The sequence below is a fragment of the Lissotriton helveticus genome, chromosome 1_1 (genome assembly GCF_964261635.1).
Source record: "Lissotriton helveticus chromosome 1_1, aLisHel1.1, whole genome shotgun sequence".
Classification (NCBI taxonomy): Eukaryota; Metazoa; Chordata; class Amphibia; order Caudata; family Salamandridae; genus Lissotriton; species Lissotriton helveticus.
In genome coordinates this window covers 307,030,221-307,043,825 of record NC_136057.1, presented here as the reverse complement: position 1 = coordinate 307,043,825, position 13,605 = coordinate 307,030,221, and the positions used below count along the sequence as shown (strand labels likewise).

General features: G+C 47.2%; 1 protein-coding gene across 2 annotated transcripts in view; it reads right to left on the bottom strand.

The window, feature by feature from the left end:
* Positions 1–13,605, bottom strand: part of WDR91 (WD repeat domain 91) — a 228,463-nt gene that overhangs the window by 189,085 nt on the left and 25,773 nt on the right. For both annotated transcript variants that reach the window (XM_078670816.1, XM_078670899.1), the window contains exon 2: positions 2,133–2,271. In XM_078670816.1, the coding sequence (XP_078526942.1) occupies positions 2,133–2,255 (123 nt within the window). In that variant the 5' untranslated portion in view covers positions 2,256–2,271. The remainder of the gene's footprint in view (positions 1–2,132; positions 2,272–13,605) is intronic.

Genomic DNA, 13,605 nt, shown 5'->3' with positions numbered 1-13,605 from the left:
CCAGCTGAGTGTATCAAATGCCTTCTCCAGATTTATGGCCACTAAAGCCATGTTTTCTTGTCTATTATGTACAGAGAAGTACGCTGGCGTCAGGGATCTACTATTCATTGTGTTACGCCCAAGAACAAACGGATAGTCTGGAAATATCCGCACCGTCGCCCCCTCACAGTGGATTTCCAAACGTTCCTTTGCTTTACGTAGAATTAAGTCCGTCTCTGTAGTTCAGAGTTTTGGCAATGATTGGTAAAGGAGAGGCTGAGGTGGTGGGGGGGGGGGGTTGGAGGGGGTAATATCAGTGCTTTGTGTTCCCTTTCCACAACAAAACATGGGAACAAATAAATTGGCTGGAGAGGTGTCTTTATCCAGGTTTCTAAGAATTGTTCAGGGTACCTGCCCTTCACCCCTCTGAAAGGACAACAAATCGCAGATTACAACGCCGTATTCGACCATCTGCGTCCTCTACACCATTATCAAGGTGGTGGGCCAGGAATGATAATGAACGTATCTTTTTTTGCGGTTCGACCACCTCTATTTTCAACCCTTGCACGGTTTCCTCCATTTGGTTAGCCCTGTCACTAATCTTATAAAGATCTGAACTTTGGAAATGTACATCAAGAGAAAGTGTCAATTTTTGTTTCTAGTGCTTGGCTAGCCTTTTTGATTGCTGCTAAAATCTGTGTCCCCAAATATCCATCCATGGCGTCCCAAATAAAGCCCTACCTCCCCTCCAAGGTCAGATGCATATTGATCTAGCCTTGTTTGTAGCGACGTACATGCCCCTTTGTGTTTTACCATGATCGAAAAACTCCACAGAGAAGCTTACTGCGTAGAAAATCAAGATGCCTCTGGAGGGCAATGTTCACGAGTGTCCAAGGAACTATTGCAGGGTGTTAGACACCTTGCAAAAAAATCACGCTCACGGCAAGGCTACTACTCTCCAAAACTATCCAGTCGCAGAACACATGATCACTCCAGAGTTCCCAAGTACCAGCCTTCAATGAATACCACAGTCTCAATGTTATCACCCTTTACTTGCACGGGCTCTTCATACAGTTCCCTCATGCACAGCACTCCTTCAGCCTATATCCAGGCCCCAAGGCCATGCACCTGTATCCTGCTATCTTACAGGTCGTTCTGCTGTTAGTGCCACCTTGAGACGTGGGCCCAGCTTGTAGGAGACTTAATCACCTCCCGAGCTCCGGTTCCTCCAGCCTGCTACTCCTGGAGGATTATGAGAGCAACACTATCATGTGAGTGTCTGCAGTCTATGCTTAAATTGGCCCCACCAATCACCACAGGCACACCAGGCCCAGTTGAAATCCTCCTACCAGTGCTGTGGATCCGCCTCTGCCCCCATCTGCTCGCAATGTCACCTCAACAAGGGTCGGTGCTCGTCGGGAACCATGAGAGCTGAAGGCCTAGCTCTGACGTCTCTCCTTCCCGCCCTCTTGCTCCTCAACCTCCACTCAACCCCCCCACATGTCAGAGGGCAGACACAGAGCAGACAGCACAAAGTCCTCTCTCCAGGCGAGCTCCTAGGGCACCACAGTAGTAGAGCTCCAAGTCTGGCCCAGTCGGCTATAGTCAGAGAGGCAATCTGGCTGGAGCACGCGGCCTACCGCTCTTTCCCCAGCTGAGTCCGCTCAGGCCTTTGAGCTGTCAGGAAGGCAGTACATTCCCTCTCCAGTCAACACTCCACAATGTAGCAAGGATTTATGTGCTCTGTGAATGAACCGGTACCGTCTCCGTGGCAGAATCATGCAGGATATTTGGGCCGATAGACAGAGCTGAAAGCAGCTATGTCTTGTTTGGAATATTGCCAGGCCATGCCCCACAGATTTGTTCACATTTGTAAATGGTTAATAGACAAAAGTACTAACGATACTCAAAAGTTAAAGAGTGAACTTGCATGTGTAGATTCACTCACCTGTAAGTTTACCTTTGTGAATAGGCCCCAATGTTCCTAACTCAAATTCACACTAGCCTTAGAGCCAATTCTATATGCAATGTATTCTATAAAAGAATGTTCTCAATGAGTTCACCATGGTGTTATTTGAGAATATGTGCCTTACATCCGGTCTCCTTAAGTGGACATTTTTATCTAGAAGTATTTTTTCTTTATGCTTACTCACCCGAAATCCCTTCTCCTTGTTTGCCTTTACGTCGGCGTCAAATTGCTTTAGCGTGCTGGTGAATCCCCGGAAGATGAGATACTCGCGTACTAGTTCATCAGTCCGTTCCACGGCCGCCCCCATTGTGGATCCCTAAACACTGCAGCCAAAAAAAGAATAACATATACTGTAACATTAAAATAAATAAGGGATTCCTGGACCCCAAGTGGACGCACAGACCTAAGTCCCAGTCTCTACACACATTCCGTATGTTAAAGGTTTTCCACTGTCAAGCTAAGAATCCCTTCTTCGTGTTCTATTTTAATGAGGCATCTAGAGATCCCATATATTTTCCTCTCATTTTATGAACAATGATTTTCTATAAAGAATGTACTTTTTCATACCAATGTTTCTAAACATTCTGGCAGACAGGTATTTTGTTTCCAATACCATTGTATTTGGCCAAAATACCACCAGACTGACATTCCATTCTAGTGAATCCATCTTTTAGTCTAATGAGTCGGAGATGGCCTCTCATGGCCCATGGTGTAGATATACCAGACACCTCAGAAGCTGTAATGCCCAGCCTGGAAAGAGTAGTTGTGGGATATATTACTTCAATGCCCTAGCTTGTTTACAGCATTCCATAGCCAACCTTTCCACGAAGGAGGTGTTGTGGTACAATTCTGAATGCAGCCAAAAGTTCAGCTGAAGAAAGCACTTACAAGACCACTGCTATGGGAACTCTATGCTGGAGAATTTTATATCTCCAATATTAGTGGCACAAAAGTGCTATCTACTTAACTTACTTACCCTCTACGCACTAAACAGAAAACAAGCACTTGAAATGCTGATAGGTCGGGCAAATTAAATGGTGTCTTCAGTCATTGATGGGTTTGAGACACTCAATAAGTCAGACATGGTTACACGCACGCTTAACATATGCATGACAGGCATATGTTTGCAATAACAATTGAAATTAATAAACAGTGAAGCGGGTGGCAGTCTGGCAATGGTACTGTACATAATGGATTGTGGGTTTAAAGCTCCAACATAACCCGCAAATTCAGAATCAACATGTGGGCCATCTTGGAAAGGTAGAACAATGCTACACCATGAGAAATACCAATCCATGAGGATTGCCTTGTTTAGTGGAAGTGGACGCATGGGCTGCGGCAAATTGCAAATCAAAGGAGGGGCAAGCAAGCTTTCCATTAGCACTGTCCGGGAAGCTGTAGCATGCTCTGAAAATGCACACAAAAAGAGAAGAAGGAAACAAATGAAAGAGGACTTTTAAAAGGAGGAAATGGAAAACTAAAGGACTAGCCAACAAGACCTTACTTTTAAGCATGCACATGTGATGAGACCAATGTTGTCATTTAATGGTCTAGAGATTAAAATGCTGACCCATGCTCTAATGGATGGAAGCATTGTGTAAACAATAGTCATACAGACCAATGGCAGAAAAGTAAGTATATATATATACTTACTTTTCTGCCATTGGTCTGTATGACTATTGTTTACACTCTGCTTCCATCCATTAGAGCATGGGTCAGCATTTTAATCTCTAGACCATTAAATGACAACATTGGTCTCATCACATGTGCATGCTTAAAAGTAAGGTCTTGTTGGCTAGTCCTTTAGTTTTCCATTTCCTCCTTTTAAAAGTCCTCTTTCAGTATATATATATATATATATATATATATATATATATATATATATATATATATATATATATATATATATATATATCCCTTTTGACCTATATTGCCAAAAAGGGTATTGGGTATTGCTAAAGTAAGGTACAGGTGACATTTACATACCACAAGCAAGGCCAAAGGTCGAATGGTTTATAAATGTCACCTGAACCCCTAAGTGCCAACATAGGACCATATTATATGTTAGGTGTTATGTAGTTTTTCTAATAAGTGATTTACTATTTAATTTTAGTACTCTATAATGATTGAGATCATTTGAGCATCAACAGTTTAGTATTCATTATTTGCTAAAGACTACAGGCGTGTCTGTTTTGAGGAATGTGAGTTTTTGTTGTGAATAATGTGCAAATATTTAAAATGGGTTTTATGCAACAATGTTTATTATTAAAATGTAAGTTTAATTGCAAAACACATTGTAAGGAAATTAAAAACATGCTTTCTAAAATGTGATTTTCTTTTGTAGTACACAGACACTATAAGGTAGATTTAACTTTACAAAAAAGAAAAGTCCAATATCAGAGAGTTTTTGGATTTACAATCTGGTAGATGCTTTCATCAAGGATTGGCCTGCAAGGGTAAGCGTGTCATGTGTGCGGAATAATGGTCTAAAAGCAGCAATGTCATAATTAAAGTGTTTTTTGTTTTTACCACCATTGAAAGAAAGACTAAATGCGATGGATGTGGTGGTGGAGGTGTATGTTTTTTGTGGTTTTTTTTAATAATCTGTTTATTGGCATTTTGAAAACAAAAAAGTACAGGAATCAGCAGGCCATAACACAAACATTAACATTATTTCGAGTGTACAACACGAGCCCCTCAACACGGCCACATCGGGCCGGGTTTATAAGGAATTTTGACAGCAGAATTCAGTGCAGTAAAGGAGCAGTGGAATGGCCGTTTCTCAGAGGAAGGTGGGTTAGGAACATAACAACCCTAAACGGAGGATGGGTCGCCGTGAAATATATGTGTGACGATGCCTTGTCTGGGTGGTCAATGTGCACAGGCTGCTCGGTTTAGGGTGTTGGCAAAGATCAGGACGTGACGGGAACGGTGCTAGTCGAGTGGGGGTCATAGGTGCCTTAAATGTCAGTGGGAGTCTCTTCAATGAGAGGGTTTAGTCAAACAGGTTGAGTGCTATGAGCCTAGGAGGAGTAAAGCACAAGTGTTCCAAGTGGGTGAAGTAAATTATCAGAGGCTGTAATGTGTGTGTACATTTCTGGTCAGAGTTGGACAGCAGTTCCATGGCCAGTATGTGCAAGAGGTGCTGGAATCACTGGGTTATCGAGAGGCCGAGGCGTTTCTCCAGTGAAGGGCTATTAGCTGTAAGGCTGCCCCCAGCATGTGAGCTATGAGCCGCCAGTTGGCGTGTGTCATAGTAATAATAATAATAATAATCCAAATTTGTAAAGCGCACAATCACCCGTAAGGGTCTCTAGGCGCTGGGGGCCGTCGGGAAGATTAAGCAAGCTATTGCCCAGAGTCACATGGTGCTGGGCTAACCTGCCGCCGGAGCCGGGGATCGAACCCTGATCCCCAGATTCCAGCGTCATAGCTTGTAGTGTGAGAGGGCAAATGCCCAGGATCACCGTACGGAATGAGTCAGGGAGTGGGTTGGCCACCACCCCTATGATGTGGCTCAGGATCTCCTTCCAGTTAGTTGCTATGAGGGGGGGGGAGACCCCCCAGATGTGAAGGAAATCACCCGTCAATGAACTGCACTTCCAGCGTAGCGGAGAGGCCGTTGGGTAGATGCGCAAGTGAGCCGGGTTATAATAGCACTGCGTCATCAGTTCATATGCGGTCTCACGTTGGAATACGCTCCTATACAGTTCTGGAATCTTGCCAAAGCTGGTCCCTTTGCTTTTGATTTATTCCCTAAGTAGTAGCTGCATATCATTGGGTGCGGTAGGGGTGTGTCTTGGGCAGGGGTGTTAATATTGTAGTCTAGCTGACTCCGGAATCCTAAAGTCGTGTTTGAATTGCTCGAAGGTTTTGATCTGGACGCCTTCAATTAAGTCTCGGTGGATGCAACAGTCCCCTTCCCTTCAATCAGCAAAGGAGTGGGCCTGTAGCACTTAGGCGAAATCTCGGTCGCGAGCTAGAGGAGTGTTGGGAGAGGGGAAGGTGGTGAGATCCCTCTTGAGAGCAGTTTTGTCCCAGATTTCGAGGACCGTTTTGGTGGGGATAGCTATGTAGGCGCTTCGGGACAAGTGTGTTTAGGAAGCCATGCCTAGTCCCAGGAGTCTACAGGCCACCCCACAGTCCATGTGGAACCAGTGCTTCTTGCTCTCTCTCGGACCACCCACTCCGAGACATAGTGCAAGTGGGCCACCCAATAATATTCAAGAAGATTGGGGCATGCCAGGCCTCCAGGTCCCTAGGGAGCATCAGTATAGAGTTAAAGAGCATCGGGCGTTCCCCCTACTCAGATAAAGTTGCGGATATACTATTGAAGATTAAGGATGGCATCCTGGGTGTTAGAAATGGGGATCTCTAATTGGCAGAGGTATGTACATTTGTCCAAATAGGGACCCTTGCTTCTAGTCAGGGTAAGGGGATACACACTTTAAATAACCACTGCTCACCCCCTTGGTAGCTTGGCACAAGCAGACAGACTTATCCCAAAGGCAATGAGTAAAGTATTTGTACTAAAGACACACAGTTACACAGTAAGAACACCACAAACGGACACCACACCAGTTTAGAAAAATAAAATGTCTATCTAAACCAAACAAGACCAAAACGACAAAAATCCAACAAACATATCAAAATAGCACTTAAAAAAACAGTTACTTGCAGAAATAGCACTTGTAGAAACAAATAGATCCACCTGGAGCTATTACGATGTTGTGACAGACATAAATCCAAAGTACTGCACCGACCGCAAGGAGCGCAGCTTCGGGCACGGAGTCACATCAGTACCTTGGAAAATGAAGTCTACGTATGGACGATGCACTGCGTCGTGGAGGTGAGGAGTCGGTGCCGAGGTCAAGGCCGATTCTCTGGTTGCCATGGGGGAGGCGAGGCATCGTGTCTGCGAGGAGGCGACGTGTTGAGTCCAGGACAGGGGAAGACAGTAGTGTCAGCGGTGAGACAGCAGTTCCAGTGAGGCGATGCATAGTGAAGTGACACTTGTCAGTAATCGGCTTCCAGATAACGGATGAAGGCGTTGGTGCGAGAGCTGGAATAGGGAAGGCCGATAACTGCAGCAGTTGGCAGTCATAGGAGCTGCGATGCAGGCGGGACGATGTGTTGTGCACTATACGAACGGTGCCCCTGGCCTCTGTTCAAGTCGCTGCGACACTGGCGGCATTGCTGGCGGCATCTTCTTTCTTGCTTTCTTTAGGTTTCTTCCAGCACCCAACAGCAGGAACAACCTCCAGAGGCCCAGATCTGGGAGAGGTACATCCTGGCAGGTCAGAACTCCCATCAGTGGAGTTCAGGGGAGTTATGGGGTGTTGGTGGTGAAGTCTTGTGTCCCTGAAACCTCAGAACAGGAGGCCAGCACACACAAGCCCTGGGAGAATCTTCCTCAAGCAGGTTCACAGCAAAGTTCCAGTCTTTGTCCTCTCCCTTGGCAGAAACAGCAGCTGCAGGCCAACCCAGCAAAGCACACAGCAAATGGGCAGAACTACTCCTTACGACTCTCCAGCTCTTCTCCTTGGCAAAAAGTTCCTCTTGATTTCAGAAGTAATCTTATTCACTGGGATTTAAGGTCCACTACTTATACCCCATTTTGTCTTTGTTCTCCTTGTGGCAAGGGTCTTTGAGCCCAGTCCAAACCAGTTCTGTCCTCTGGTGCAGCATCACTACAAGAGGTGGAGACAGCATTGTGTATAGGAGCAGTGGCGTCACTAGGGTTGGTGTCACCCGGTGCTGGTAACTCTTGGTGTCACCCCCTCACGACTTACCGCATGGACCTCCTCCGCTCCGAGTCCGCCAGTGGACACAGATGGCATAGGGGGCACTTGGCCACACTGCAACTCAATTCCATATTTGTGCCAAAACTCCCTGATCTGTGACTACAAACAAGATGGCAGATGCATTGCCAAGTGACCTAGACAAGTTAGCCTCATGTCCCCATGACATTTGTGACACTTAAGCCATATTCTTCGTAGAGGACACAGGTGAGACAATGACCATGCTAGAAACAGATCTGTGCTTCCCTGGCCTAGGGGCCATATGGACTGTTGACACAATATATGCCTGTGCATCTGTAAAGTGGAATGGTGATGGAGAATGGTGGATGAGAAGGGCCATGAGGGAGTTGGAGAGAAGTGATGGAGAGGAAATGGGCAAGTGAAGAAGTGGAGCACGGTGGACAGGAGACAAGAGTGAGGCAATGACAACTGGAAAAGGAAGAAGGGCCAGGAAGCGAGTTGGTTGGTTATGAAGGAATGGTCATGGTGGGTGGGCAACGAGTTTGCTGGTGAGAGAGAGGCACAAGCAAAGTGAAGAAGGTAGGCCGACATATTCATGCGTTAGATCTTCCAAATACACAGTGCTGCCTTGGGCCCACCATCTTTTTTTCATTCTATATCTGATTTATCCGAGGCGATTCCCTAAGCAGAAGAAACCCTGGAGCACATACGATAATAGATTAGATACAATTAAGCTAGGTGCTGCTACCGACACAGATGCTTCATATAGCAATAGCGAACACCAGGCAGCTCTGAAAATAAATCGCTCCTTGAGACGTCTTTAAAGCTTCCTTCCTTTTTTAGGTCTCGCGCCTGCGATTGCAGGGGCGAAAGCCCCTGCTGTCGCAAAGCGAGACTATTGTAATCATTTCAGTCCTTTCTGCTTTCAAGGACTAGGCAGAGGAGACAACAGACTGTCACGCGCACGCAGCCAGCCGGAATGGGATCAGGTCGCGCGCGTGAACACGCGCTCCGATTCCGTCCGGCTCTTCAGTCACCATGGATCACGCACGCACACAGAGACACACACACGAGCGCACACATACAGACACACACCACACCACACCTCCCCAGCCCCCCCCTGCCGCCGCCCCCCCCACACACACACGAGCGCACACACACACAAACAATTCAATTCCCCCCCCGCCGCCGCCCACGCACACACATACAGAGAGACCCCCCCCCCCAACTAACCCCACTCACCGCATAGCCGGACTATGCAGCCTGCGCGGGGCTCTCCCTCGGACATGGGAGCCCCGCGTCACCACTCCTCTGGCCAGGCACTCCGTGTGCGCGGGCTTTTGAAGACGGAAGTCCCGCCGCAGACCAGGTTTCAGTTTCGCTCATCTTCAAGCGTCTCTGTAGCTGCTGTGGGAGAATGCAGACGACCTACTCGGACCCCGAGAGGCACCAGCGCGCCAAAAGCAGGGTAAGCAGCGGAGCCGGGATTCGTGGCACTGAGGCGGGAGAAGTCCAGGCTGGAGCCGGGCGGGGGCTTCAGGGGTAGCCCTGTGTCCTTTGTGTGTGGCGAGGAGGCAGCTGGGCCCCGCCAGCCCCGGGGGTCGGGGTAAATGATCAGGTTTTACCCCGGGGGCGTTTGCAGTGTTCAGTCAGGGGGTAACACGCTCTGTGGAGTTGCGGTGTCCCCCCTGTACAAAGGCATCTCCCTGTGAGGCGCAATGCCCCTTCATACACAGAGCCTGCTGTACTTTGGTGGTATCTGGTTTCTGGGCGGTAGGGGATGTCTGTCAAGACCCTTTCTGAAGTCATGACTTGTTTCACTGAGGCTGGACTTTGTGATGTGCTGTGTCCTGCTAGTGCTCAGGTGTTCATGATGCATCTCTCTTCTTGAGCGGTAACGCACGCTGGCTGCATGAGATCCGGTGTCCCTCGGTCTCGAACGCATTTGTTACTTTCTGAGCGACAGCTTTAGAGTAGGCGCTACCCCCACCCCCGTGATGGCATTCGCTGGGTGTGATGTCCTCCGGGGAGTTGCAGTCTCGCCTTCTGGTATCTTGGTGGATGTTACTCTGGGGAGGGCAGCCCCGGGCGAGGCTCTGAGCCCCGGGCGAGGCTCTGAGCCCCGACAGGTTACTCTGGCGAGGGCTGGGTAGTGGGAGGGGCCAGTTTCCTCCACCCACCTGAACTCCGTTCTATATCGCCTGCTCTTGGTGTTTCTATGAAATCCATAGAATGGATTGGTCCATATATTGCTTAAAACAAGCCTTGACCCGTTGTGCATGCTTCCAACTTGGCAGAAAAGTGAAATGAGGCACAGAGAGATACATTGATATGCTCAAGATTACATGTAGTAAAGTGCGTAGCCGGTATAAGAAATCACAAATACTGAGCCCAGATATTAATGCAAACAGGTCAGGTCAGGTCAGGTGGCATTATACTGAGCTGGACTGGACTACTGGGGAGATCAGAGTCTAGAGTAGAATTGACTATATCTAGGTGGGACGGTTATTGTGGCACGTAAGAGAGTATGATGGCGCACCTGCAATTCCATATTCACTGAAGCCATAAGACATTTGGGTCACTGAAATGTATTCCTCCACGGAGGAGTGTGCAGCATCTCGGAGCAACCACCCCCTCACCCTCACACCCCCTCACCCTCAAACACCCTCACTCCCTCTCGCACTCACACACCCTCACTCACCCTTACACCCTCACCCTTACACCCTCCCTCACCCTCACACACCCCCTCACCCTCACACACACCCCACACCCTCACCCCCCCACACCCCCTCACCCTCCCTCACACCCCCTCTCACCCTCACACCCCCTCTCTCACCCTCACACACCCTCACACACCCTCTCTCACCCTCACACACCCTCTCTCACCCTCACACACCCTCTCTCACCCTCACACACCCTCTCTCACCCTCACACACCCTCTCACCCTCACACACCCTCTCTCACCCTCACACACCCTCTCTCACCCTCACACACCCTCACTCACTCACCCTCACTCACTCACCCTCACCAGCATAGCATCACAAAACATAGCATAGCATAACAACAAAAAACACAGGATAGCAAAAGATAGCATATCCTAATTATTCCCAACTCTCCTTATTATTAAGCAACATCTGACAGTTTGCAAATCCTTTTATACACTAATTCAGAGTTTTCAAAAAAATGTATGCAACGCATTATCATACACAATGCCAATAACTCCCACTTTAATGCTGCGAGACCTATTGAATTGTAAATGCTTGTTATAGCACTGTGACTGTCTTGAAACGGCCTTGGGGACTGGGAGTCTAATGCGATTGCGATGCGATGTGTTTGTGTGCCACATTTCTAAACTTCATCATGATATAAATGATATATTTCTCACCTCGGCCTCCGGACCCCAGTCAGTCCCAAATTACCGGATGAAGGGAGACGATGGCGCAGCGCTCGCGATATCAAAGGCAAGCCGTTAGAAGGTGACAATTCTTATTCTAGCAGTGCACGCAAACTCCCCTGGCCTGCCGAGACTGTCTCTCCTCCGTCCGACGTGATGCTGGCATGCGATGGCCACGACGCGCCAGAGGAGCACAGCGCGCGGGGGCTGTCCCAGGGCCGTCATTGGTAGCGCTAAAGATTGACGGCCCTGGGACCCACAAACTGGGTACGCCGCCGTGCATCGCACCATCATCACATCACCACTATAGTCAGTCAGTGGTGTGTGCGTGCGTGCGCCGGTGCGTGCTGACGTGCACTGCACTGAGCAGTCAGTATTTTAATTTGTAAGCAGGTGCGCACTGGTGACTGTGCGCTTGCACTATAATAAAGCAAAGCAGCAGAGGTGAGGCTGCACTGTCTGTCTGCACAGCAGTGCAGAGCTGTAGCTGTGTTTGTGTTACACAGCGAGCCAGCGTAACCAGATTGGTGTCACCCCAGGATGGGGTGACACCCGGTGCAGTCCGCACCCCCCGCACCTCCCTAGTGACGCCACTGTATAGGAGACACTACCTATTCAGGTACAAGTGAAACTCCTCCCACCACTCTAAATGCAGTCACAGTATATTCAGCTCAGCTCTGAGTCATCCAGGAAAGGCATGACACACCTCAACCCCTCAGTGACTGTTTACAGTGAATACACATCGTCAGCCCCTGTCACTCCAAAACCAGACAGTCAATACACAAACAGCAGAGGCACTCAGAATGGTTAAATAAGAAAATGGCTACTTTCTAAAGGTTACACAAAAATACACAATTGGTTCTGTCGGTGATTATTTCTTCAAACAACTGACTTGATCAAGAGTCCATACATAACAGAGACCAATTAATCATGACACAAACAAAGATCATTGATGGTATTATATGAGCTTTTATAAATTACATCATTCATAAATACCCCCAAAAAACAATTCGTAAGGCTGTCAAAACTACATATGTAAGAAATATAGTGTGTAAAATGGTGACATTTTGTGCTCAGTGATTTAGTGGTGGTGTCAAATATATACAAAGTGATTAGGGGAAGGGGGGGTGGGGGGGAGTGGGTGGGTGGAAGGTAAAGGCCAGAAATGCAAGTTTTTAAATAGAGCTGCGGACTGGTTAAGTGAATTTCATCTTCACAATTGTGAGGCTTGTATCCAGAAAAGAAGGTCTCCATGTTTAAGATCAACCTTCCATGGGGGCCGAGGTTCAGGTTGATTATAATTCGATATGGTTAGGTCCTGAATTGTTTTCCACTGCAGAGTGATTCAACAAGCCGGTTCTTATTAAATGATTTCCAGCTTGTGAAGAGGGCTCCGTATTAGTCTTGCCACACTGGCAGGAGGGCTCCGTATTAGTCTTGCCACACTGGCAAGACTAATACGGAGCCCTTCATTTCTGGATACAAGCCTCACCATTGTGAAGACTTTTATATGGTGTAACTTTCTTTGAATCAGTCTGGGTTTCTTTAGGCTGTCTTCCATTGCCCCAGTCCTGATGAAGACCTGCACTGACCGTACAGTAGTGTAGTACTAGCAGAGCAAAACGGTACTTATCTGAAGGGCCGAGCAGGAAAGAAAGAGGAAGGTTATAGGCAGCAATGCGATCTCATGGATGGAGAGACCCTTAGGAACAACTGCAATGTTGGGACTTGTAGTTTTTTTCATGAAAAGTTGAAGTGCTGAGTTATGGAAATAAAGAAAATATAAGCATAATCCTCGACTCCGGTACTGCCATAGAATAAGGCTCTATTTTAAAACTTGCATTTCTGACCGTTACCATTACCCCCCCCCCCCTTCCCCTAATCACTTTGTATATATTTGACACCACCACTAAATCACTGAGCACAAAATATCACCATTTTGCACACTATATTTCTTACATATGTTGTTTTGACAGCCTTACGAACATTTATTTTGGGTATTTATGAATGATGCAATTTATAAAAGCTCATATAATACCATTGATGATCTTTGTTTGTATTGTTATGATTAATTTGTCTCTTTTATGAATGGACTCTTGATCAAGTCAATTGTTTGAAGAAACAATCACCGGACAGAACCAATTGTGTATTTTTTGTTTAACTGCCCAGGTTCTGAGGGGCACTGGGTTACCCCATTGTTACTAAACTACTTTCTTAAGGTGGCATTTTCAAACATACAATTTAAAAACCATCTCCCTAAAAAGATGTGTTATTAAACTCTGAGTTCAGAGAGCCAAAACTCAATTTCTCTACCTGGTCCCAGTGGAAAGTTATACTTTTAAGATTTTACAAAGTAACTTCCATGTTAGCCTACGGGACAGAAAGTCTTTCAATAGTGAGAAATGAAGTACACAGTATTTCACTATCAGGACATGTCACACACACCAGTACATGTCCGACACTGCACCCTGCCCAGGGGGTACTTTGGGCCTGCCATAGGG